Source organism: Coccinella septempunctata, chromosome 6 (genome assembly GCF_907165205.1).
Source record: "Coccinella septempunctata chromosome 6, icCocSept1.1, whole genome shotgun sequence".
Lineage (NCBI taxonomy): Eukaryota > Metazoa > Arthropoda > Insecta > Coleoptera > Coccinellidae > Coccinella > Coccinella septempunctata.
In genome coordinates this window covers 32,832,141-32,857,998 of record NC_058194.1, presented here as the reverse complement: position 1 = coordinate 32,857,998, position 25,858 = coordinate 32,832,141, and the positions used below count along the sequence as shown (strand labels likewise).

At 39.9% G+C, this 25,858-nt stretch overlaps 3 protein-coding genes across 4 annotated transcripts in view; 2 read left to right on the top strand and 1 right to left on the bottom strand.

Annotated features, from left to right (window-relative positions):
• LOC123314706 overlaps nucleotides 1-24,771 on the bottom strand; it is a 28,154-nt gene extending 3,383 nt beyond the window's left edge. Inside the window, exons 1-8 of one of the 2 annotated variants that reach the window (XM_044900011.1) lie at nucleotides 24,706-24,771; nucleotides 24,319-24,644; nucleotides 16,952-17,052; nucleotides 8,047-8,256; nucleotides 6,801-7,675; nucleotides 3,661-4,453; nucleotides 601-826; nucleotides 69-512 (exon numbers count right to left, since the gene is read on the bottom strand). In XM_044900011.1, coding sequence (XP_044755946.1) covers nucleotides 69-512; nucleotides 601-826; nucleotides 3,661-4,453; nucleotides 6,801-7,675; nucleotides 8,047-8,225 — 2,517 coding nt within the window. In that variant the 5' untranslated portion in view covers nucleotides 8,226-8,256; nucleotides 16,952-17,052; nucleotides 24,319-24,644; nucleotides 24,706-24,771. Of the gene's footprint in view, nucleotides 1-68; nucleotides 513-600; nucleotides 827-3,660; nucleotides 4,454-6,800; nucleotides 7,676-8,046; nucleotides 8,257-13,223; nucleotides 13,411-16,951; nucleotides 17,053-24,318; nucleotides 24,645-24,705 lie in introns of those variants that run through there. The other variant, XM_044900012.1, reaches the window with a different exon arrangement.
• LOC123314710 (leucine-rich repeat-containing protein 23-like) lies at nucleotides 9,205-11,005 on the top strand. Its single transcript, XM_044900018.1, has 4 exons — nucleotides 9,205-9,552; nucleotides 9,611-9,941; nucleotides 10,223-10,535; nucleotides 10,733-11,005. The coding sequence occupies exons 1-4, from the start codon at nucleotides 9,268-9,270 to the stop codon at nucleotides 10,935-10,937; spliced, it is 1,134 nt and encodes a 377-aa protein (XP_044755953.1). The 5' UTR covers nucleotides 9,205-9,267; the 3' UTR covers nucleotides 10,938-11,005.
• On the top strand, nucleotides 14,067-16,618 carry LOC123314707. The gene has a single exon (XM_044900013.1). The coding sequence runs from the start codon at nucleotides 14,244-14,246 to the stop codon at nucleotides 15,981-15,983; it is 1,740 nt and encodes a 579-aa protein (XP_044755948.1). The 5' UTR covers nucleotides 14,067-14,243; the 3' UTR covers nucleotides 15,984-16,618.
• Nucleotides 24,772-25,858: the final 1,087 nt, after the last annotated feature.

Genomic DNA, 25,858 nt, shown 5'->3' with positions numbered 1-25,858 from the left:
GGAGTCTGCGCGACAAAGTAGATCTGTCTCTTCTCTCTCGGGGGCGCATAAAACCGTCGTAAACTCACCTCGGATTCGCTCCCGTAAAATCCGTACGGCGAGTAGATCTCGGACTCGGTTTCGCTTCCGCAGTACGTGAGCGACACCGACCTGGGTATGTTGCCGTACTTGAAATAGTCCCCGGAGACGTCGACGCTGCTCTCGGACCTCTTGCTCAGCGTGCCCGGCTTCCCGGTCGTCGGACTGTGCTTCTCCCTGCTGGAATCGGAGTCGGGCGAGCTCGATCTTCCGCCGTTCAGATACTCGTACACGTTGTTGCCGTCCGCGCCCTCTTTCGGAGCGCGATAACCCATCTGCTCCGCCCTCTCCTTCTGCTTCTGCTGCTGCTGCGCCTCCCGCTCCCTCATGCTGGCCGTGCGTACCGGCTTGTTCGGCACGATAGAAGACCTGACCTCGCCGATGTTCGCGTAGACAGTTTCCTCCTTCTTGATCAGGGAATTGGTCCTGGACACCTGCGACACAGAAATAATGCTATTGTAGGCGGAGCCTAGTGACGTATTTCTGACAGACCGTCTGTCAAGCGACGTGCGCGTTTCTCACCTGTTTCTGGATGTTGAGCACGTCAGCCGATTTGGGGGGTGGAGTGAGGGGTTTTTGACTGTCCTCTATGTTCCTCGGGGGCGGCGGCGGTTTGGTGGACTTGATGTTTATGTTTTCATAATCGTTGATTATCTTGAGCGGGGATTCGTTTTGGTTCAACGTCAGTGACTTGGCAACCACTTCGACTTTGTCTCCGTTCAGTTCGGAGGGATGCACTATGATTAACCTAAAAAAACAACCGTTAGATATGAACGTAGCCTATTAGAGTCTTCCCAGTAGGGAATGATATGAAATACAGGGTGAATTTTAGACCTGTAGATATACACAGCGCAAAAATTGAAGTGGATTTTCATTTTTGCACTCGAATCAAGTTTTCAGTAGTTTAACATACGTTTAGAAGACGTCCAAGAGTTTTAACTCAACCAGTGCTCCATACACTCACCGGGGGTGGAAGAGCAAGGCTACAACCGTCGCACAAGATCGGTTAATCCTTTTAACCGCAAGACGAAACCCCTTCTTCGCAGATTCCCGTAATAATAGCTCATTCCTATAGGAACGTTTCTGGTCGTACAATCTAGAATAGGTTCCGTAGCTTCAATTTGATGGCAAGAAGTTTACCAGGTTGTACATTGTTGTCTGATAGGCAAATGTTAGTGTGACGAGAACGGGGCCGTTTGTTTTAACGGGCGCGCAGATCTTAAAAGCCTCATTAAAGCGACAGTTACATCGGTAAGGTATCGTGATTCGACTGTAGAACCTATTATTGTGATCCAACTGTCACAATTTCAGGTTAATCGACCGAAAATGCTCGCGTACATCAAGCCAGAACCGTCAACGTCCGCATAGAAATGCATCTGCGTCTGCAACGTCACAGCGATTGAACCGCCTGCCTTACCCACCGCAGACAGCCCGACAGATCGCAGATGCTTCGGCGAAACACTCTTCGACTTTGATTTCGAAGTGTTTGTAACAGCGGGGACCTTTTTTTAGACCCGCAGACTCCACCTGGTAGCGCATTTTGTTGATTTTTCTCCTATGTTGTCGGCTTGAGCAGTGTTGACGTTTCAGGTAGGTGTGGACACCTCATTTATACATCAGTGTATGTATATACAAAACGTATATGTGCGCAAAATATTCAATTTGTTGAAAAATGATCTCGCCTTAACAGTGAGGCAATGAATACAATAATAAGAATCAATGGAGGAGTTCCCAAACTAGAAAAAGGTCTAAAAGGTCTACCAACGGGGAATGATTGCTTCCTAACGAAACCTACTTCATTCTTCCCGCAATGATCAAATATATTTATGAAATTCTGCCAAGCTTTCTAGAGTTTACTGTTAAAAAGAAATAAGGGTTTTCATAACCTCGATTGCTGATTGGTTGAAATTTATGTTGGTGTTACTACTTCTTGTGACAATTGACATATTTCATTGGCAAATGTCATTTTTACTGATATATATATATATATATATATATATATATATATATAATATTAATATTTTCAATGTGCTGTATAGCTTACAAAATACAAGAAAACAAGAATGCGTTCAAGCAAAGATTGTGCACATAACCAAAACTTTGCCCATAACCTAACAGATTACTTCTTCCTTCTTGACATTTGCCAACGAAACATGTCAATTGTCACAAGATGTAGAAATACCAACAGAAATTTCAACCAATCAGCAATCGAGGTTATGGAAATCTTTTTTTCTCTTTAACACTAAACTCTAGAAAGCTCGGTAGAATTTCATGATTATATTTGATCATTGCGGGAAGAATGAAGTAGGTTTCGTTACGAAGCAATCATTCCCCGTTGGTAGACCTTTTAGACCTTTTTCTAGGTTGGGAACTCCTCCATTGATTCTTATTATTGTATTCATTGCCTCACTGTTAAGGCGAGATCATTTTTCAACAAAGTGGATACTTTGCGCACATATACGTTTCGTATATACATACACTGATGTATAAATGAGGTGTCCACATCTACCTGAAACGGCAACACTGCTCAAGCCGACAACATAGGAGAAAAATCAACAAAATGCGCTACCAGGTGGAGTCTGCGGGTTCAAAAAAAGGTCTCCGCTGTTACAAACACTTCGAAATCAAAGTCGAGGAATGTTTCGCCGGAGCATCTGCGATCTGTCGTGCTGTCTGCGGTGGGTAAGGTAGGCGGTTCAATCGCTGTGACGTTGCAGACGCAGATGCATTTCTATGCGTTGGTTGACGGTTCAGGCTTGATGTAGACGAGGTTTTTAGTCGATTAACCTAAAATTGTGACAGTTCGATCACAATAATAGGTTTTTCAATCGAACCACGATACCTTATCGCTGTCACGGTCGCGTTTATGAGGATAGTAAGATCTACGCGCCCGTTAAAACAAACGACACCGATAAGGGTTGTTGGCGTCATGAAATGTTAAGCACACCGTCGACCCCGTTCTCGGCACACTAACCTTCGCCCATCAGACAACAACGTACAATATCGTGAACTTCTTGCCATCAAATTGAAGCTACGCAACCTAATCTGGATTGTAGGACCAGAAACATTCCTACAGGAATGAGCTATCAGTTTCGGGAATGTGTGAGAAAGGGTTTCGTCTTGCAGTTACAAGGATTAAACGATCTCGTGCGACGTTTGTAGCTCTTGCTCTTTCGCCCCCATTGAGTGTATGGAGCACTGGTTGGGTTGAAACTCTTGGAGGGCTTTTAAACGCATGTTAAACTACTGAAAATTTTATTCAAGTGCGAAAAATGAACATCCACTTCAATTTTTGCTGTGCCGTCTGCGGTGGGTAAGGTAGACGGTTCAAATGCTGTGACGTTGCAGACGCAGATTCGTTTCTATGCGGACGTTGACGATTCTGGCTTCATGTAGACGAGGATATTGGTCGATTTACCTAAAATTGTGACAGTTGGATCACAATAATAGGTTCTACAATGGAACTACGATACCTTATCGCTGTCACGGTCGCGTTTATATCTGAATTTATTCTTATTATCTATTTAAATCTTTGAACAATGGATATCAACATTAGTAACTCTGTATATCCCCCCTCCTTACCTCGGCTTGGGGGTGGGGGCGATGTCAAACTCGTCAAAGCGACAAGTTTCGACCGGCAACTTGGTCAGGTCCTTGTTAGACCCCATCCTGAGGAACTTCTTCAGCGAGAACTTGGCCTTGGTCTTCTCCTTCCTCCTGCCGTCGTCCATGCTCGCCAGACTGTCCGTCGATATCGACAGTATCTTCCTGGGCGCAGGCTCGGGCACTGACTCCCCGTCTACCTTCGGACTTGCGCCGACGATCTGCGGCAATTTCGGACACGAGGACGCACGTTCCCTCTTCTCCTTCTCCCTAACGACCGGACACTCGCCGTTTATCGAATTCAGCGGTTTGCGCAGAAACAGCCCGCCGTTGTCCTCGGCGGGCGGGGGGTTGGGCGCCCTCCTCTTGTTGGAAATGTGCGCGGCAACGTCGCAACCGTCCGACGACGTCTGCTTGGCCGGGTCGGGGGGGGAGAACGTCGTCATCAGCACCTGGTTCTTGGCGGTCTCCAGGTGGTGGTGCTGCATCGCCGGCTGCTTCCTGATCAGCACCGTGTTCGGCTTGGAGGCTATCTTCGGCTTCTGCGCCGCGACGTTGGCAACGTTGGCGGAGGTCGAGGAGTGCAGGAAGGAGGATTGGTTCTCGAGGAGGACGGGGGGCGGGGTTAGGGGCAGTGCGGGCGGTTCGGGATTGTCCGGGTCGGCTCGGCCGTCCGGTTCGCCGGCCTGTTCGCGCGACTGCGACGGCGCCACATTGTCGAAGCGGCAGTTCGACGAGGACGACGTGATGCTGGAGTCCGGGGAGTCTATGCCTGGAAGATGAGCCTGATTAAAAAAAAAAAAAAAAAAGGGGGGTAAAAAACGTATTTTAGGTGAGTATTTGACTCGTAGAAATATTTTGATAGTAGATTCTTTAGGTCAAAAGAAACACTTTTTCCCTTTACCATTTTTACCTATTCGGCCCTGATAAAAATATATAGCCGTTTTAAGTTTTCATGATGAGCTGTGCCACCCCTGGAAAAACAAAATTACCCTCAGAATAACTAGCTGAATCTATGACACTACACATCTGTGGATCTTTTAAGCAGAGTTGCATCACGGCCTTCTAAAGACAGGGGGTTTAGAAGGCCGTGGTTGCATTCAGCCAAAGTACCCAATTTTTTCAAATTTCACAGATACTTTTAATTTTTGAACATCAAATAACTCAAAAACGACGCATTATACGAAAAAATATGAACAATACTACAATATTTTGAGAACCATTCAAATATTCATTAGATAGTGTCCAACTTAGTTTCAAGAGTTGGCTTCTTTGAATTTTTAGTATTTTCATGGTACTTGATGGTCACAATGAGAACACTGTGAGACGTGGGTGATATCTTGTGATCAAAAAAGATTCATCAAATAAATGAAATACTATATTCCGAAATTCATTTCATTCGATGAAACCGTTTGTGAGATAGAACTGAAAATAACATTTTTTTATGGTTTTTCAACAGCCTGTATATTTTAAATTGAGCTGATTCGGAAAAAATGGTAGAGGAAAAAAGTGTTTCTTTTGACCTCAAGAATCTACTGTTAAAATCTGTTTAGGAGTCAAAAACTCACCCTGTATAAGTCAATGAACCGACCTAAGATATTTTGAATTTTGCACAGTTCATTATATTTTTGTTTCGACAGAAAATAATTGAATCAGTTTTAAATTCTGCCCCATTTTCCCTGAATTCGACCATTTCTTCAGTTCAAATAATAAATTCCGTGTTATGTGTCATCGAAAATATGTCACACTGACAATGACAGTTCAGAGAACATCTGCAAGATTTCTGTGAGACTAGGGATTGTGTCGACGTCGACCCGAATCAAGTTCCGAAAATACCAAAAGAGTCACAGAAACCCGGCATAGATTCTTCGAACTGTCACTGTCAGTTTAACATTTTTTCGATGACATATTATCACAGAACTAGATGATTTTTCTTCTGGGAAGAAAGAGTGGCCTTTCAAATATTCTACATAATCACAACGATCAACGAAAAATAGTCGAATGACACCCGTTTGCACCAAACGCACTTAGTGTTAAGTGTCCCTTAAAATGAACCCTTAACTCAAATTACGTTGCACCAACTGTAAAGTGACATTTAAATGGCTAAAGCTAGCCTTAAACTTAGGCGCTCCTGTAATGACCACATAGGTATTTGAGGGTGGGATTCTAACCTAAAATGATTTGTTGAACTCATAAACTGGCTGCAGAACTGCTGTGGGTTTTCTAATAACGTCAAGTACCTTTTATTTGACAATCCATTTCATTATCAATAATAATGCTAATTCAGCAACAAAAAGTTGTCACTCTTTGATAATAATATAATAGTTTACTTGACACTGACTGACAGGACAATAAAGTTAGGTTAATGAAATGACAACGATCATCGGCAACCGGCCAACCAATGAAAAGTCTTTATTAGACTAGAATGAAGTTGCACCAAAATAAAAAACTGAAATATCACTAGATATGAAAACTTGAGGGCCCCTTACTTAAGATTCTGTTAAGCCGCAGTTGTGCAACTGGCAATAAAATTAAGCGTCCATTAACTTTAAACGACACTTAGTTAAGTACTCATTTTAAGGGGGATTGGTGCAAACGGGCCTAAGGATTGTGTCGACCCTTTAAAATAAAGAATCACTATTCTATGTTCTAAGGTCCACCCGAATCGAGTTCCGAAAATGCCAAAAGGGTCACAGAAACCCGGCATACGTATATTAGTGTTCTGTGCATACAAACTGTCATTGCCAGTGTAACATCTTTTCGATGACACGATGACAGATTATCACAGAGCTAGATGATTTTTCTTCTGGGAACAAGAAGTGGCCTTTAAAATTCTCTACTTCCACACAAAGATCACCGAAAAATAGTCGAATGGCAATATTGTAAAAATTATCACATATAACCTAAATGTTTACCTGTTTCAACAATTCGAGGTGCCTCAATCCAATCGTACGGAACGAACCGGCGTCTGGAAAACCTCGCACGTACTGTACCGAATTTCATTTGTTTACCGCGAAAGAAAAGACGAAACAATAACTTATTAACGTTGTTTTTTTTATCTCAACTCAACCCGTTCGAAAGATACGAAATCGTTCGTTAAAAAAAAAGACCATACTCACATTTATCGTCGTCGTTAATTTTCTCCTCCGTTACGTCCCACCCGTTATCCGTTCCGCTCTTTATCGCCGTTTCATTCTTCACGATATCTTCGTCGACGTTTTGTTCCTTCTCGCTGTTATCCGGCGACGATTGTTCAGTCTTTTTCGCATCTTTGTTCTCGCCCTCTATCTTCGTCTTGGAATTCTTGCCATTCATCAATTCGATTTTGGCGCTGGTCGTCGTCTGATACAACAACGCGTGCTCCCTCTTCAGGGCCGGACTGCGCGACAGCAGAACCTTCTTATCCGATTTCTGTGATTCCTCCTTCTTGACGTTATCGTTCTCTATGTTCTCCTTGTTCGTCTCCTGTTCCAACTTCTTGCGCGTTATGATCTGCACCGATTCCCGCCTGGAATTCTCCAAAGTTTCCGTTATCTCGTCCAGCAGCGACTTCTCCTGCTGCACGTCCTCGTTCTTCGTGTACGATTTCAGTATCACGCTCGTGTTCGTCTCGGTCACGCTCTCCTTCTTGTTTCGCAAGATCGCCATGCCCTTCGACGTCTTTTTTGGCGGATGCGCCGAGTCTTCGCCGAACGGTTTCACCGACACCAACAGGGTCTTCTTCTTCCCTTCGGAGTCTACGATAGGCTTACCGAGCATCAGGGACGCGAAGGATTTCTTCGTGTCCGCCTCTTCGACCAGACTCGTGGTGTTGTAGTCGGTGTTGGCTTTGGTTATTTTACGAAGTTCCGCGTCCGTTTCGTCCGAGTCGTCCGAGAAATCGTCGTCGAAGTCGTCGTCGTTAGAGTCGACCTGTTCTTCTTCGCCGTCCGACGACCAATCTTCCCCCCCGTACCCTATGACCTCGGTCAGCTGACTCGGAAAACGCACGGATCTGGAATCATACAAAATACAACGCATATATATCAAAATCTGGAAAGGGCGAGATCGAATGACAGTTACGTCCAAGAAAAATATCGATGATCCGTATAATTGTACATCCCTGAGCATATTTAGAATCATAGAACAATAAATAGAATTCTGTAGAGAATCCAGAAATATATTACTCTATGATCTGTCACAGGATGACATTGATCAAAATTTCCCCTTGACAGTGAATATATTTCAGGTTCTGCATTATCAATCCTCATTATTCATATCGGTTACTATTCAATCGGCAACAGAAATCGAATTTCCCACCCCAGCGATCTAATGTGACCACATATTTTCGCCCGATAAATCAGAGAGGTTTCGATTTCAACTCACCTATGACTAAGCTTCGTTTTCTTCCCACTCTTGATAATTCCCTCGATCTTTCTGGATAGTCGAGGAAGAGGCTTGAACGCCACACGTTCCTGATGTTCGTTCCTGGATTTGAAGCAGTTCGAACACAATTCTTTTTTCCAAGCATTCTGCACGAAATTTTGGCATATCACAGACGTCATAATGTACAATTTATCTCCCTGGCTCTCATCCCTGGAACAGACATCGCTATGAGAATCATATTTAACCGTTTACGAAATTAAATAATAAATACGTTGCTGAATGACAGTTCCGTCACAGAACTTCAACGGTAACTGATGAACTGATCACCGACTGCGTAGTCAATGGTTTGATACTCATAGAATTAAAATGAAATTTCGATCATTGCGTGATATTTGGTGCAAAACGGAATCGTTCAGCGGTCATCAAGGTGGAAAAAAGTAGGTGAATTACGATACACTACGGAGGAGATATGGAATTCCGAATAAGAAACTACGCGGATCGATTTAAACGGACGAAAGATATTTACCGAAAGTAGCGTACAGCGTAGATCGCATCGAGAAGAAGATTTCTCTTTTTTCCCAAACGATCATCTTTGGATAAATGGAAAATTCATAAGATGAAATCTATCGGCGATGAAGTCTCGAAAGCAAGTTAGCAGCAACACCCAAAACAACCGGGGGCAAGTGTATTTTTTTAGCCGCAATTGGCTTTCTCGCGAGTAAAGCGTAAATGGTAAAACAAGTTTGACAACTGGGTCAATAAACCATAACCTTTAGGCCAGGACGGTGCGTACTGGCAAATCGCGAAGGCATGTGGATTGTGAATGGGCCAAACAGGTGCGCACTTATCACTCTTTCAAGCTCTATCTCTATGGTGATTTTACTCACAGAGCCCAAAAAACTAATAATTTATTCATGTTCCTTATAAAACACAGATTAATTGTCATGAACAATCATAATAAACGAATTAGCAAACTTATACAGTTTTATTGAAATTGCACCAATACAATACAAGCAGGAAACATTTTAATTGGGAGCAATTAGCTCGTCATGAACACGGTATAATTATTATAACTGGAAAGATCATAGAAATATCCATGATACTTCAACGGAACTAACCATAGACCACAGCATAACTTCAATTTGAACCATCAAATTTCGATGTTAGGTCTATGGTTTGAAATTTGACATACTTCACAAGACGATTCAGAATTTGCGAAAGATGTTAAGAGGAGAAGAAGAAGCCGAACCGGAGGCGGCACCGGGCGAGGATGCCCTCTACAAACACTTCCTCCTGCAAGGGGTCATAGTTCCCAAGATCCTCACCTTCGACGAAGCCTCCAAGTGTCTCAGCAACCTCGGCAAAGATGAGAGTGGCGTCCGTTACGCCTACCTGATGCTTTCCGCGACCGACATGAAGCTGACTGACATTTCAAAAATAACTTGTTTCAAGCACGTGCTCTTCGTCGATGTTAGCGGCAACTTCCTCGAGCTGGACGCCCTGCAGGCAAGTACCAAAATACGACATCTTCAAGCTGCTATTTGAAACCCTTCGAAACGTGCAGATCCTGTGCGAGATGCCGTTTCTCATCCTTCTCAGAGCGGAGAGGAACAAGGTGGCCTCGGGAGGCTTGAATCCTTGCCCCTACCTGCAGGTCCTGGTGCTGAACAAGAATCAGATAAACGAGACGGACGATATCAGTCAACCGTACCTGGAAACCTTGGATTTGAGCAACAACGTCATCTACGAGGCTCGATTCCAATCTGACAACCTGAGGGAGCTGAAGCAGTTGGAGATGGTAGGTAATCAACTGGTGGAACTGGCTGGAAGTTTTCCAGAATCCCTGGAGAAGTTGTATCTAGCCCAAAATAGGATCCACAAGATTGTTACTTCCGGTGAGTTGGCCAAGGGTCGAGTTGAACAGTCACGATCAGAAGACCATAGATGTAACAATGCTTCATTGAACGATAATCTCTGACTGCAATACATATTCTGAAAGAGTAACTCTTCTAGTAATAAATCTCGAAATTTCATCCACCTCGAAGCAACCCATCGGTCTTGACGAACTTTTAACTGACCCCATCTTTCAGGGAATGCTAAACATTGACAATCGGTGCTTTGTAGGTAGGTTTCTTTCGTACGCTTCACGATATCGAGTCATTCTTTCAAAATTCAGATCTGTCAAAGCTGGTCAACTTGAAAATCCTGCACCTTCGCGAAAATAAGCTCCACAAGCTGGACGGTTTCACCGAAGACCTCAAGAACCTAACGTACCTGAACCTGAGAAGGAACAGCGTGAGACAACTGAGGCAATTGCGGAAACTGAGATGTTTGCCCAAATTAGAAACCCTGATCTTGATAGATAACCCCGTGATGAGTAGAAAAAAAGAAGGCATGGGCGAGGAAGAGGAAGAAGAAGAGGAAGAGATGGAGGGGGAAGAAGAGAAGAAGGATTACGTCAGGATTTCTATCTTGGTTATGCTCCCCAAGTGAGTACCAAATTTCAACGCTAGGGTTCGCGTTCACCAATTCTATGACCAAACACTCTATGAGAAAGCAGCGTTCATCAATAATTACTTCTATGACCAAACACTCTATGAGAAAGCAGCGTTCATAAATAATTATTTCTATGACCAAACACTCTATGAGCAAGCATCGAACATTTTTCATGATTTTATTCTTGTAGCTTGAAACGGATAAATAAGGAAGTCGTGAGTTTGGAAGAAAGGGACGAGGCCTTCTTTATCGGCGAGGAAAAAATGCAGGAAATAATGGACGAAGAGAGCAGCGACGAAGAGAGTATTATTGTCACAACGACGGAAATTACCACCGAATATACGACAGAAACGGAGACTGAAATCGGTTTGGAGCAGTTAGAGTACGGCGGTTGATGAATAAATTCAAATTTATTTTTAATTTGGTGTTGTACCTTTAGATCATAGAAATAGGTATACGTTTCTTTCTATGTGTACATGAAGATGGGTGTGTTCAAAGCGTTTGAGTTAACGGTTTTCTATGCAAATTTGTCAGGAGAGGTCAAACATTATTGTTAGCACATTGAATAACCAGATAAAATCGATTCGGTAGCAAAAATTGAGAAATCGGAACTTTTATTTATTTATCATCGTCCGGATGTAAACATTATTAACACTTCTTGGAGGTGTATTTGTTACCTTAGATATTAATGCAATCTTATCGGTGGTATCCTGGAATTATCGGCAATTAACCTTGTGATACTCAGTATTGTGGTTTCGAACAGGATGTGTCCAATTTTTTCACCCCAAAGTATCATGCAAGATAATCTTTGAGAAGTTTTCTTCATTAGGTGTGATGAAATATGTTTGTAGGTATTTTTCTGTCAGGTAAATGGAACACACCCTACCCCATATTTCTATGACTCTACATGACTTGTCAATAAATTATTGTCCTGTCATTACAGAAATCGAATGGAAAGAATGTAGATTTACAACTATCGTAAAAAATAAGTGAGAGGTTGTACGTTCAAGACGTTAGATATAATCACTTACTATTTCATAATTAACTATTTTCCAGTGTAGGTACATACGATTGTCAATAAAACATGGAATGAATTGGCGATAATGACCTTTGCGTGGTTAGGTAACATCATTTCATTAATATGGATGCAAAAGTGTAATTATGTAGGATCTTAGTTATTTACGCATTGTGCATTATGTAGATTAAACCTCCAGACTCCACACAAGGAGGTAAAAGCTATCAAAGATACAATCTTCTGGTCGTACGTTGTGACATAACCATAATCTCATAGATACATAACATTCTATGCATCTTCTGGCGATAATTTTGCTAATGTGTTCAAGGACATTTCAACGAGATCGTTCAGTACGAAAAACTTGGGTCTCGAAATGAATCGACATAACGAATTTGGGATACATGTACATGTCAGCTCAACGAACTTTACTGTTGTCCTAGTACGCGGTGAAGATTACATGGGTCAGTCAGTTTGTAGTCGAAGTACGGTACTTACACGGAATGTCAAAAGCCGTTATGGCATCAAATAGCGAATCTCTTCCACTGTACCTCATGTTTATTTTGCTTGTTACTTCGGGAACGTCGTTGTACAATAGATGGGCGCACATGTTATTTAAACAACGTATGAGATTCCAACAGCGATAAAACGATATGGTCTTGAATATCAATTCGACAATGGTCATTTGAAGCACCTGTCAATATTGAAAAGCGGCAGATCTGTTTCATCCACAGACTTGATTGAGTCTATAGTTTCTGTGATCTATGAAAACCTCTCTGACCATAGATCATGTTTATATTGAATTCAGATCACAGATCAGGATCTTAATAAAAATTATGTCTATGGTAGAAATACACAGAATAAGGTGATCCATCTAATCTCTGTCTTCTGGTGAATATAATATACTTGAACGTGACTTCTACCCACATCGATAACGATAAATATTCAGTGTACCTCGACTAATAGTGAAAGTAAAGACGATACAGCTGAGACGCGCGTTATGTTACTAGAATGGGTGGAAGTTACAGCAAATAACGCCGCAATAACAGAACGCCTTTTACCACTAGAATAATAATTTCTTGCATGATGAGGTTTAATTGTTTCGCATGTCGGATAATGACGACTTCCATTTGACGTTGGGCAATGTATTAACAACCCATACGCGGTTATTGTTACGAGGCTGATGGGTAGTTAGATATGGCAGACTTCTACGACCGGAAAAAATTCGAACAATGCCCTTACGGAAGTTGAGAAACGAACGGAAACTGGTTTTCTGACCGAAAGAGAAGCGAATAATTCTGTCACTAACTCATCACAAGGTTTTACGGAATTTCATTTTCTATGGTCCCTTTTGGTGACACAGAATCCACAGACATCAACAGACTTGACTAATAAAATATGAATGAAAGTGAAACTTGATGAGGGAAAAAAGAAAAGTGACAAAAGTCTAGATTATTATTCCATAAATATAATTTAAATATCTTAACCATATGCTCACACAAAGTTCCAATGTTTATACGATCTATGAAAAATGAGAGAAAGTGTCCTTTATCTTTCCTTATTGTCAACTCTAGAATTATAACCATAAACATCGAATTATCATTCTGTCTGCGAGAAATCGATGAATCAAATCATAAATCATAAAAACTTGCAAAGAATTTAACTGTACCTTTTCGAGATATCAGATTGAACTTCATTTTTCACACTTGATCTTTCCCTTTTTGTTCTCGAATTTTCATGGACGCAAGATAGCCTTCTCACGATAAATAATGACGAAAAAATGATGCTTGTCTTACAACAATGAAGCTACACGGAATTGGAATGTGTGTCAAGTGTACTGATTATATTCTCTTCACACCCGAACAACAAACCGTAATATTTCGGATACGATTACGCTTGAATATTGATCGATTACAGGTTATCCACAGAATTGCACAATTTCTCGAGAAAGGTGCATAGAAACAATCATTTCTATGCGGTTGTCAATTCGACATAGAAAAGAAGATTTACACGGAGCAATGAGTATAAACAAATATGCGAGTTTTATTAGTTGAAAGATAACAAGACACGTTCTTGTTAGCCATTTTATAGACTCGTAACTTCTGATTCTTAACCTGCATAACGAAGTGTTATTGCTCTTTCTTTCTGAGAACGACCATAAATCCGTACTCTTAACTCCAATTTTTTTCTGTGACGGTCCAACGGCGCCATCTGTGCCCGAAAACGTGTCAGGGTGTGTTCCGTTCCCGTTGAATGTCAATAGGGAGAACAATGGTACTGAATGACCGTCTTTGTCTTTAACCAGGCGGATGGGATGGTATTTTAAGTGTTTTCATTAATCTCAATTTAATGGGAGTTCCCAGTAGGTCTGACCGCTGACGGCGCTTTTATGTTTATGTCTATTGTGAAAGATAAAGCCCTTATTTATAGATATTATACCATACCCCGATCTTATAATTCTAAACCGTTATTTTGTCACGAGATCACAATATGGATTATCATCATACTCGCTATAAATCACAAGTGTATCGATGGTCAGGAATAATTGTACGTTTCCAACAAAACGACGAATATAAAAAGTACCCAATGATACTCATTTCTTTTACGGGCATCTAATAAATGACAAAGCAAATATCGTGCGATCATGATTGATGACTTCATCAGATAGTTAAAACGAAACGATACTTCCATGAAAAGTGACTATTTGTTTCTCCAAACTGCCAGACGTGTTTCCACAAGCAAACGGAAAGAAATGTTAGGCAGTCCGACAAAAAAATCTACTCGTCACATAGTGTTGTGCATAAACTACATAATAAACATTTACGCCAATGGAAAAAGTTGGATCATCACAGTCGATGACGAATTCAACATAGATTTCCCAGTGATGAGAATGGATATGAAAAGAGTGATAAAACCTTCTGTGTACCTCCAAAAACCAGACCTCTACATAATCAACGATGAAAACAAGACAACAAACCAAATAATCCAATTCATTAAAACGATGAAATTCAACAGAAAAACCAAATTCATATTAATCAGCAAAGATATAAGCGAAAAAACCTTGAAAGACTTCGCAACAAACTTCATCACTCGCGTCGTTTTTTTGAACCCCACAACTGGAACTTTGAGTAATTTCAAACCGTACAGACATCGCACATTGAACAACATCGACACCAACCTGGAAACCCTAGACGTCTGCTCCGATATTTCCATAGAATCCGATACCAACATTCCTTCCGTTGGCGACATTGATCGCCACGACGGGATATTCTGTGACGGAACACCGAATATTTGGACGGGTTCCGAAATATCCGTGATGTATTACTTCTCTCCGCCTTACACTATGTGTCTAGAGTGCGAAAACAAAGGCGTGGAGTTGGAAGCGCACTTGATAATTATGGAACTGATGAATCTGACCGGTAATTATCGACAGAAAATCATCGATGTGCTCGACAGGAAAACCTTCAATGAGCTTCCATGGGAAAAATTTGATATTTTGTTGAACAGCTATCCGTTTGAAGGTTTAGATTACACAGCCCCCTTCGTTCATGATTATTACTCTTGGTTTGTACCGTCCCCAAAGGAGATCAAGAAATGGAAGTATATCTGCATAATATTCGGATCAGAGACATGGATAGCCTTGACGTTTTCTGTGATCTTCGTAAGTGTCATTTGGTACTTTATGAACTTCCTCCACAAACCGAGTAGGAGGCCGATCTACGTCTTACACAACTTGATCGTTATTTTGAAACTCACAGTTGAAGAAGATTTCGTTTTCGAAATTCATCACGTGCACCAATTAATACTGTTCGCGAGCATCTGCTTCTTCGTTTCAGTCGTATCCTTGATATACAAGACGGAGTACACGACTGTCCTAAGCAAAAATATGTACGAGCACGATGTGAATTCGTTGAAGGACGCCATGGAAAAAGGACTCTACGTCGGTTTGCCAGTTTTCAGGAAAAAACTCTTACAGAATTCTCCAGAAACTCGGGATTACCTGAGAAAATATTATGTATCGTGCGATTTTTCAACAGCTTGCCTGGAACAAGCCGCCAAACAGAGGAACATGATTACAGCGACAATTGACAGATACTTTAACTTTGTCCAGAAGAAGTTCATGGATGAAGACGGAAGGAGTACCTTGAAAAAACTCCATCCACCTCTTCTGAACGTCCAACTGGTCGAGGTACTACGTCAAGGTCACGTTTTAACCCCATTCTTCTCCAAATACTTGGGATATTTGAGAGCTCACGGATTTGTGAACTACCTGATGGCCAAGTACGATTACCAAGCAGCAGTGCCTCCACTGTTGCCTTCTGGTATGAAAAAATTCTCATTGGAACACGTGCAAGCTCCCCTGATCTTCCTATTAACCGGAATTATCATAGCAACCGCGACTTTTTTGGTAGAACTGAGGCACCCTTGATTTATTCCTCCCCAACTCCTGATAATAAAGGCAAAATAAACTAATAATCAATTATTTCGTTGCCTACCATTGGCAACCCTGCATCCTCAAAAAAACGTCACTGTAAAACAATAGAAAAACAATATTTCCAGTTTCCGTCACCCTGACAGAAACCACAGAAAAATATCATTGTCACTTTCCGTCGATGGGCAACCCTGCCTAGCCGATGGAGGTTCACACGCTTTGTTATTTCCATCCAAAGTCACTTGGCCGTACTGCCCGTTCCAAGACCACTTTCCCACACGTTGTTGGATTCCCTCGGGTCGCGGTTAGTGTAACACGTCGAAGAAGAGGCTCAGGTGATTGTCTAGGGCCCGGGGGGCAACGAGAAATTATAACGAGGTTACCGCGGATGCGGCGTGTGACTTCCAGGTCGTATGATTTGACGGCATTCCTTGCTCGATCGAAATCACGCAACGTTTTCGATACGAAATGATCTGGAAATTACACCAGTCGAAAAATTGCGACTTGAATTCTATGCTCCAAAATTTAACATTCTGTGGTTTGGAAAAACCGAGAATCTGTGCTCCGAAATCGTTCATAACTTTCTGTGAACTCAAACTTTTCCACGAGACTTCAAGTACATTCAATACGAAACCTAGATAAGCCACACAACGTGAAAACATTATAATGACAAGAATAACGAGTTCAGTATCAAATTTCGCCACATGATGTTGATTAAATCCACTTAGTATTCACATATGGCGCGTATATGTCAAACACTAACAACAGTTCGGCACCACAGAACGTTGAGCAACTATCGACCGAGTCATCGAACGTTTTATAAAAACACCGATACCAACAGAACGTGCGAAAATATCAATTAACGACGTTTCGCAATGGTGCGAGATAAAAGCGAAACGATTTACAATTCAAGATCACATTCGAATTATTCATCTTCTATGCGTTCATTGAAATTTGATACTTACGGAATTATGGTAAAAGTAAGATCTCTCCTGTTGAATTATTCAAACGGGCTACTGGGGTTCAACGTGAAAATATTGAAGATCGAGCGAGCCATCGAATCCACCTGAAACGAAAGCCTTTGGCAATTAGTCCTGTCAAGTGAAAATTCATAAATTGGGTGAAAATTTGGCTTCAGCTCGAAAGAAAAAGTTTTGCTGCATGCTGAATGTGGGATTACTCAATTTCTTCAGTTCTACCCATGCTGTCTTCTTGGAATGAGCTTGCATGCCTAAAAAAACAAATCCTACTCACTTCGAGGTTCGATACTCTGCAAGTGTGTTTATTTTGTCTGTTTAATTGAGTAAAGAATACATAAATTCATGCAATGTTTGAATTAAGCTCGTACCAATAATATATCCGTTTTCGAATAGAAGTATTCACTTTGATGGAAACTGACAGATAAAACCATAGATGATGATATCCATAGATATGAAGCATGTCTGTATGTCTATGATTCCTAGACATAGGGGCGTTCGTTTTAACCACCCGTGTAGCGCCGGATTGTTTGTCACGTGATCAAAAACGCATAGAATAAAGATTATTTTATCTGGATATCAAGGACGCCCCATATGTTTATAACCAAAAAGTAAAAAGTTAATTAGTGGGATTACTTTGCTCTCAGATGTTTTAAGGATTACAGATATATGTTTCTCCCCGTGAATGATCATACCGATCACCTCGTATAATGCTGTTGAAAAAATATTCAAAACCTTGTTAGTCACAGAGATAAAACTTTTACGTCTTGGAGTATTCTGCAATAAAAAGCCAAATATTTACAGACGTATCGTTTTGCAAGTTCCGATAAATCACCGAATTAATCTGTCGTTTCACGGAGCGGGTACATTTTACGACGATGCAGTCGAGAGTTCAGATTTTCATCGCCAACCGGTGACCTAACCTAGCAAGTATAAAATAATGAGGCGTTTATGGATTGTTTACGTTACGTTGTTAACTAGCACAACAGGGAACGATAAATCCTTTTTTTAAATAATTTTAACTAACAAGGTGATGCATAAAAATAATCATTTCTACGCATTACGTTCATAAAATATTATATTCTGTAGACAACATAGAAATACAATAATATCTCTTTCGCAATATTTACGTTCATTAGAAGTTCTATGCGACAAAAACATTAATATGCAAATTGTTATCCACGACGATTACCCTAATTATTTTTTCAACTTGTTACGAAGATTTTGTTCGTCCTTCTGGGGTTTAGAACAGATTTATCAAAAATTTTGAGAATTATCGCAAGTAGACATATAAGCTCTTCAATTCAACAGTTCCTAATTAACTTGCAAATTTATGGATTAGCCTGGATACATAACCAATTGCGTCTGCCTGATTATTTATGGAGAAATAATGAATATCACTGAAGCAAAATTGAATTTTTTTGGTTTGAAATTTCCATCCTCAGATAATGGATAAGTTTCCATATTTCTTCGAATTTTTCGATGGGAATCAGATGAATATTGCATTCAATGAGAAGCAAGAGGAATAATAAGAAGAAAGTATGTTTATTTCTTTACTTCGAACACGGTGGATTTCTACCGTGATCAATTAACAATACTCTATGGAAACTTTCTTCTTCAACCAGCAATTGGACTCATCTTCCACCCATAAAATTATTGCTATTATGACAAATATTGAGAAGTGATGCAAAATCTGGATCAGTTGTACAAGATGATAATTTTCTCTCTCCGCGTTGTTACAAACTAGGAAAGCTTACACTTTCAATTAAGTTTTTCTTGATAACTACCATCAGATTATTGAAATGCGACGCAAAAATTCAGAGAATGCATCGAAACCGCACCTTTTAATGAAATTGATATAATCGATCGCTGTATTTTAGAAAGTGAGAACATATCTGGTATATAACGACCACTGCCAACACAGAAGAGCCAGCAGATTGCGAACGGATAATGACAAAACACTGGTATATTAATTTCCTATGGAATTCAAGAGGGAGGTCAACGGGTTCTGTCCCCAAACAGCTCCTCCTTTCCAAGAATTGCAATACGAAGCAGGTTGAAAAGGAAGTGAACAATTTCACAATACTCAATTAGTCGTATATTTTATTCTTTTCTCGTCGATTTGAATAAAATTGTGCTTTGTCTAGTCGATATGATTTGGTGTTCTATGCACATAGAAATTACCATAAAGGACGTATGCATTGCGTCATTGCACTCTGTGTCCGTCAAGGGGAAATCACCGAACACCATATCGAAGCATAGATACCCTCGTGTACGGCCATCGATTACACGCCAAATGCGACCACAGAAAACGAATTTCGTCATTGATTTTCGAACAGTATTGCCACACACTCATTTGAATTCCTATTATAAATGTAAAATGTATAGTTTGCGATATACTGGTGCATTAGTTACTGAAACTGGTCCTACTCCATGGTGATATTTATCTGACCGTCGTCTGGAAGGAGCACTTTACGTCGGGAATTATAACTTATGGAGATAAGAAGACTGTGTGTGTTCCAATCACTGTGTTATTCGGTTCTTTGTCGGTGGATCGCCCACAATGTGAAGCTCCCATTTGAAGTATTGCCTTATAATAATAAGATGACTAAGTTTCGAAGTATGCTTTTCTGGGTTATGTCATCATCAGTTTCATGCAATGGGGAATTGTTTATGATCGAAATGCTTGACAACCATGATCGCACCCTATTATGATAATCGAAGACGGGTTTAGAAGAGTAGAGTTACGACAATGATATGAATCAGTCATGAATACATAAAAAGCAATGTGTAGAATAATAAATAATCCTAAAATACAATCTTGACCAAATTATTTACATTACAATCTCGGTGTGCATAAATAAGTTTCAAATCATACTTTTATCTAGCGATAAATTGATCGGAGTGCAATGAATATCATTTATCTAATAAGGAAATTTACTATACTCGATGTTTTGCAACAACAGATCGCAATAAACAATGATTAATTATTTCCGAAATTACCTTAGCCATACTATCTCATATTTTTAAGTTTTATTTATTATTATTATCACTTTCCTCATTATTGACCGTAAACATCTTTCTCGCTTATTGATAGGGTTGCTAGAATTCGAATACATTTTATATTTAGACGTTTCGGTTGAATAAGCCTCAACAGTTGTTTGTTTGTACCTACGTCATTCGAAAAAAGAATTTGACCTGGCTGACACATATCTCTCGAGAGAAGGACCAAAATAGTCATACAGGAAGAGAGGAATCTCGATCTAAAATTACCACTGGAATCCCTAGTACAACCCTAATAATAGAGTAGGAGAGTATATTTCAGAATCTCCTTGTATCAGTCGAATATTCCTGAAACGATCGCCTATCGACATCCTTGATCTCCTTCCACATAAGATAACAACAATTTATAATGGGAATGGGCTTATGACGATGAATTGAGACAGAAAGATTCTGTTATTCAACATAAACACCTAATTTTTCCGGAAAATGTCAAATGTCATTCATTACATTCATAGACATGATAATTTCATTAATCTATGATGCCATTGTGTCAGATTGCAGCCACAGATTTCAATATATGTATAACCAAAGAGCTTGGAACATAAATATATGTCTATGTTCCGAGCCAAAGAGTGATCTCCATAGAAGATTCGTTAGAAACATGTAGATTTTCATGAAATAATTCAAGGAGTACCTAATTTACGACCAGATGGTCATTGTATAACCCAGTGGCGTAGCATAAGGGCACGTATTCCCCTGACCTGTCCAAGACACTGACCTGCGTTTTAACATAAAGAAGCGAGACAGGCCCCAGAGTGCCATTCTGATTCAAATAACTACCTTGTTTGCGCAAAGTGCGGCGAATTCAATGGACATTTGTGCCATTGTTACGTACGTGTCATTCCCTAATTGAAATTGACATTCACAACAAAAGTCCATTGTTGCTGCCGATGTAAGTTGGTGACAAGGTCGACGTACCCTAAGGAAATCTATCTCGGTGAGCGTAATTGCTTTTTTATATAAACCTTTTGAATTATATTTTAGCGAGGAGAATTGGCGAACAAATTTTCTTCGGGCTCTATGTCAGATTGCGACATGTAGGCAGAGACCATAGATTGGAGTTACACTAATCTATAGCCATATTTTCGCGATTAAGACGCGTGAAGCGTCTTTAAGCGGTGCTATTCGAGCGAATAAGTCATGACGTCAGTCTTTAAGACGCTTTAAGCGGAACCTAGCGGTCTGTGGAGAGCGCCTGTGTCATAGAGTCATCTTGTCTCTGGCCTGTGTCGTCTTAAGCGGAAAGAGAATATGTTGTTTATATTGAATTTGATTTGAATTCCTACTAGGGAAGAGTGCTTTTATTGCCAATAATGCAGTTTCTGCATTATCATGTAGAATAAATAAATATTTTTCAAATAATAGCCAAAGAACAGAAATTGAAAAATTCACAATTCGATTCGCTGTCTAATGACAACGACAGATGACTCAACCATCAGCGATATTCTATTTTTGCGACAACAAAATTAATGACGTCACGCTTAAAGACGCTTTAAGACATCGATTAAGACGCTTAATCGCCAAAATATGGCTTATGGCAAAGACACAGATCACAGAAACATATAATCTGTGGTCAAAGATGCGAGTCTTTGACGGCCGTGAAGTCACAGAGCGTAAATTTTTTGGTCTCAGTATTTACGAATCTCTTTTCATTGATTTTTTTTGCGAATCGGTTTTTCCCTTGTTGAAGAACGGACGTGATGCAAAACTCGATATTGATAAATGAAAAAATCGAACTGTTTGCGGAGGAAGAAAACAAATAAAAGCGGCTTTATCTTTCCGTATAATGAAAACTCGATTTTCTCCGCTACTATCAGTCACAAACAAGTTCAGGAATAAGTCTGTAAATATTTCACATGAAATGCATTAAAACGATAAGGCTGAATGTACTTAAACCGCGATTATAGAGAGGAAGTTTATGTAATCGCGACAAAATTCTGGAAATGATGGAACGGTTATCGGTTTTGAGGCACCAGGAGATGAATGGATCAGGATAAAATTAGAACGCTAGTATACTCACACTTCACACGCATACACACTGGGAAATCCTGAAATTTATTGGAAGGAATTCCACACCGAGTCTACTATTTACATTGAGGAACCGAATAAAAATTTATAAAATCCAAATGAACCTCCAATATTCAAAAATGCTGAGAGAAAGAGGAGAAAAAAACCTTGCGCTGTCTGTGTTCGGGAAAATTGAAACCTTATCATCACTCTATGTTCCGAAGTGAAAATGATTATAAATATATCTCTATGATTTTCCTAGGAGCAATCAGAGATGAATCCTACGATCTTTCGTAGATCACCCATGGAAAACATCAAATACCCGTGCGACTGGAATCAAATCGGTCAACAGTGTCAGATTGACGAAAAACAGGTTTGAGCGGGCCCTCAATGGAGATGATGACACCCATAACGAGTAAAAGCGTCTTAGCCTTGAACTTCTTTTCAACATCTGGTCAATTTGTACCTACTCTGCGGAAGCGTTTTGCTCAACGGGTTGATCACAGACTGGCGCGGGGCAAACCTAACTACGAACGACTGATTGATCTAATTTTCTCGGTCGCAGATTGGAAACTAATTTGTTCAATCTTCGCCAATCCTTTGGAAGCGACCTATTCAAAATGAATTAAAGAGTAACGAAGGCAATTATCGATAAATCTGCAGTATTCAATATATCAAAAAGTAATTTTCAACAAAATTCCCCTGTCAGTGAAAGAGAGGCAAATTTCTATGACCTTCAAGTCTATGTACCTACATAGAATAATCTTCAAACTAAATCATAGACTAACTATTGGTTTGTCTATGAACTAAAGATCGATGAAATAGTACGTTCTCTGACGAAGTTTCCCAAGAAATAAATATCAAGAGTCAAGCAGAGTCGATTATAAATATTTTTATCAAACAAACAGGGTTCCGACGAATATTGCGACAACAACGGTTTACCTTCAATACCAGTCGAACCGAAGAAAACACGCAATCTGTGACAGGTGTTTTATCTAATAATCTCATAGAAACAAGCCTATACTTAGGTTGTGGTTGTTAAGAATGGAAATGCAGAAAAAATCGACCTCCGGAATGCCAAAGAACAGAATAGTGGTCTGAATGGGCGCGGTTCCACGGCTGGACATGATATAATTATCAGGAAAATATCCACTTGTGGATTTAATCCTTAAAATCTTAATTCTGAATATCAAACAAAGGGAGCATAGAGTTTTTCTCGTGCAACTTTCTACTTTCTAAAGCAGAGTAGTCCTGAAAAAATTCGATAGATTATTATAATTATAACTCGAGTGAGTTTTCCGAGGGGTTTTCAATCAAATTCGAAGATGATAAATCGATTCAAAACGTTCCTAGTAGAATAGAACCTGATGAATCATTTTCTCGCAAAAATGTAAACATTACGTTAGTCACTGACTGTGAGGTTACTGAATGGTGTTAATTTCGAAAAATCCAGTCACGATTACTAGTCATCATCTTGGAACCTGACCACGGATGATCACGATCGTGAAGCGAAAGTTGGAAAATTATTTTTAACAGAGGAAAAGATTCATCTAAGAGAGATACGTGATTAATCTTGAGAGGTTGAGATGTCTTTTTGTCTCTCGTCTAAGGGTGGGTATTTTTAGTCCTTGAAAGGGGCTTTTAATGAGAGTATTGGATACTACTCTCTACGTGAAGTGATGAAAGAACTGTCTTGCCGCGCTTATGAAGAAGAACCGAGACATAAGAAAATTCATAGTTATAGTATGGGTCAAGTTTTGAACAATAATTACTCACCGAACCTTATATCGAGCTGTAATGTGTTTCATTCTAGATTTATACCTTCCTAAATTTCAACCCTTCTAATTAATTCAGACCACAGATCCATGAAGAGTGTATCCTTATTATTATCACAGAATATTTCAATAAGGATTTTCCTCAATGTGGAAAACATCCAGGTCATATTCCACTTAAAAGATATGCTAAATTTTAAAACAGTGTTATCGTTCAAAGGGACTCGTTTAGAGAAAAATATAGAGATTAGAATTATTTGTTTCCGGATTTTCTCGAGCGTTTTATCAAACCACAGACATATAGACATAGAGCTTTATGGAACTATTGAACCAAAGAGTAACAACTTATTGATCAATCTTCGATTCGATCACAGATATCGAAAATGGATGCACAGAAATAAAATGCATGAGCACAGAAGGAAGAAAAGAAAACTACCCCAAATTTCTCAGAACCATAAAATCGTGCATAGAAAAAGCAAACATGTGTCGAAAAAAGTAAACAATAACACTTACCTAGGTTAATTCGATCTGTGATTAATAAACAGTCTCCACAGGAAAATCCATGAAAATCACATGTCAGTTTCGAAGAAGGCACACGCGAACCCTTGTTTTCCGGGTGGAAATTCGGTTTTTAAACGTACGCTTCGACGTCGTACCGTGAACCGCGAGTCTAGTTAACTTTAGACGCCCGTACCAGAGGAATTGGACGACGAGAATGGGAAATTTGAGGGAGTATCGAGAGAAGTGGAAGAATGAGAATGAAAAAGGTCGCCGGCGCAAGCGGTACTATACGAGTGTCGGCGGGTGCATAGCCTAAAGGAAGGGACACACGGCGATACCTACAACAGACAAATGCGAATATTTTGAAACAAATAATCAAAGGTTACTTTTCTAAGGTACCTTAAACATGAGCCAATTTTGAAGGTTCCAACTCATAAAATCCCTTTACAATGTTCTGTTCTGAAAATTTATCATTGAAAGTAATAAACCAAAACAATTTTTTTGCTCTCACCATAGCCATCCCGGAGGTGGTTTCCCACCTTTAGCGGCCGCCGCAACATTTTATCTAAATTTCCGAAACTTGCACAGCATCCATGTTAGCGTTTCGTCTTCGTGGCGCACCGTATCAAGATCGCGTCTTTGAAATAGAGATGCTATCTCTGAATGCTGGCAGACAATCTTGCACGGCCCATCGTAGATGCAAACGCAAGCAAGCTGCAATTAAAGTACAAGAGATTCACATTTGGTCGTAATTCCTTTGTTGTGTTGAAGTGGGAGGTTGTTGGGTACAACAAAAAGAGTGACAGGAAATTGAAAGGGCAATTATTCGACTCCGGTTTCATGGGGAATTCAGACGTTGAAGCGAGCGTTTGTTCGTTTTCGGAAATGAAAGAAGAATAACTTTCGGTTTCTTCTACTATAAGTCATTGTAATACCACAATTTTCATACCAGCGAATCATGAAGTGGAAAATGAGACATAGAACTTTTTCTACATCTTCACTGTTCGATTCATCTATGAACTGCATTATCACAGATTACTGCACGTTAGCCGATGATTTTTTCTATGCTGAAAACTAATAACACCACAGAGCATCACTTATTATTTTATGACTCCATTTGACTCACAGATTAAAGCATAGATAAACACTGGATTAAAGAAATAATCTGTGATTTGGCCAAAAAGTTACTTTTCCAGTGAATATTAATCTCATGCATTTTTTGAGGAAATCTCATATTCCATGTAATACTTTTATTGCATCATTGAAAGATGAGTCACTTCCTTATTCGAAATTCATAATTTATCTGGAATTGAAATCAGATATACAGCGATATCGCAACGTTTAAACAAAGTTGCATGTTTTATGTGCTCTAATAAAAATTGTGTATATGGATTTGGCACTGGTCAAGGTGCTCGAGCAACAAAACTTATGAATTTTCATTATTTTCAAGCATTTGTAATTTTTGTTCATACCACCTGTTAGATATAGGACCTCAGAGCTGAAATATTTCAGTGATATCAGAAATAATCTTGGGTCACTAAATGAGCAGCTT

Bases quoted from the DNA above. Each gene is read 5' to 3' on its own strand.
- LOC123314710 (XM_044900018.1), top strand. From the start codon at position 9,268: ATGTTAAGAGGAGAAGAAGAAGCCGAACCGGAGGCGGCACCGGGCGAG. The intron at 9,553-9,610 runs GCAAGTACCAAA...CGAAACGTGCAG, and splicing joins TCGAGCTGGACGCCCTGCAG to ATCCTGTGCGAGATGCCGTT. The intron at 9,942-10,222 runs GTGAGTTGGCCA...TTCAAAATTCAG, and splicing joins CCACAAGATTGTTACTTCCG to ATCTGTCAAAGCTGGTCAAC.
- LOC123314707 (XM_044900013.1), top strand. From the start codon at position 14,244: ATGAAAAGTGACTATTTGTTTCTCCAAACTGCCAGACGTGTTTCCACA.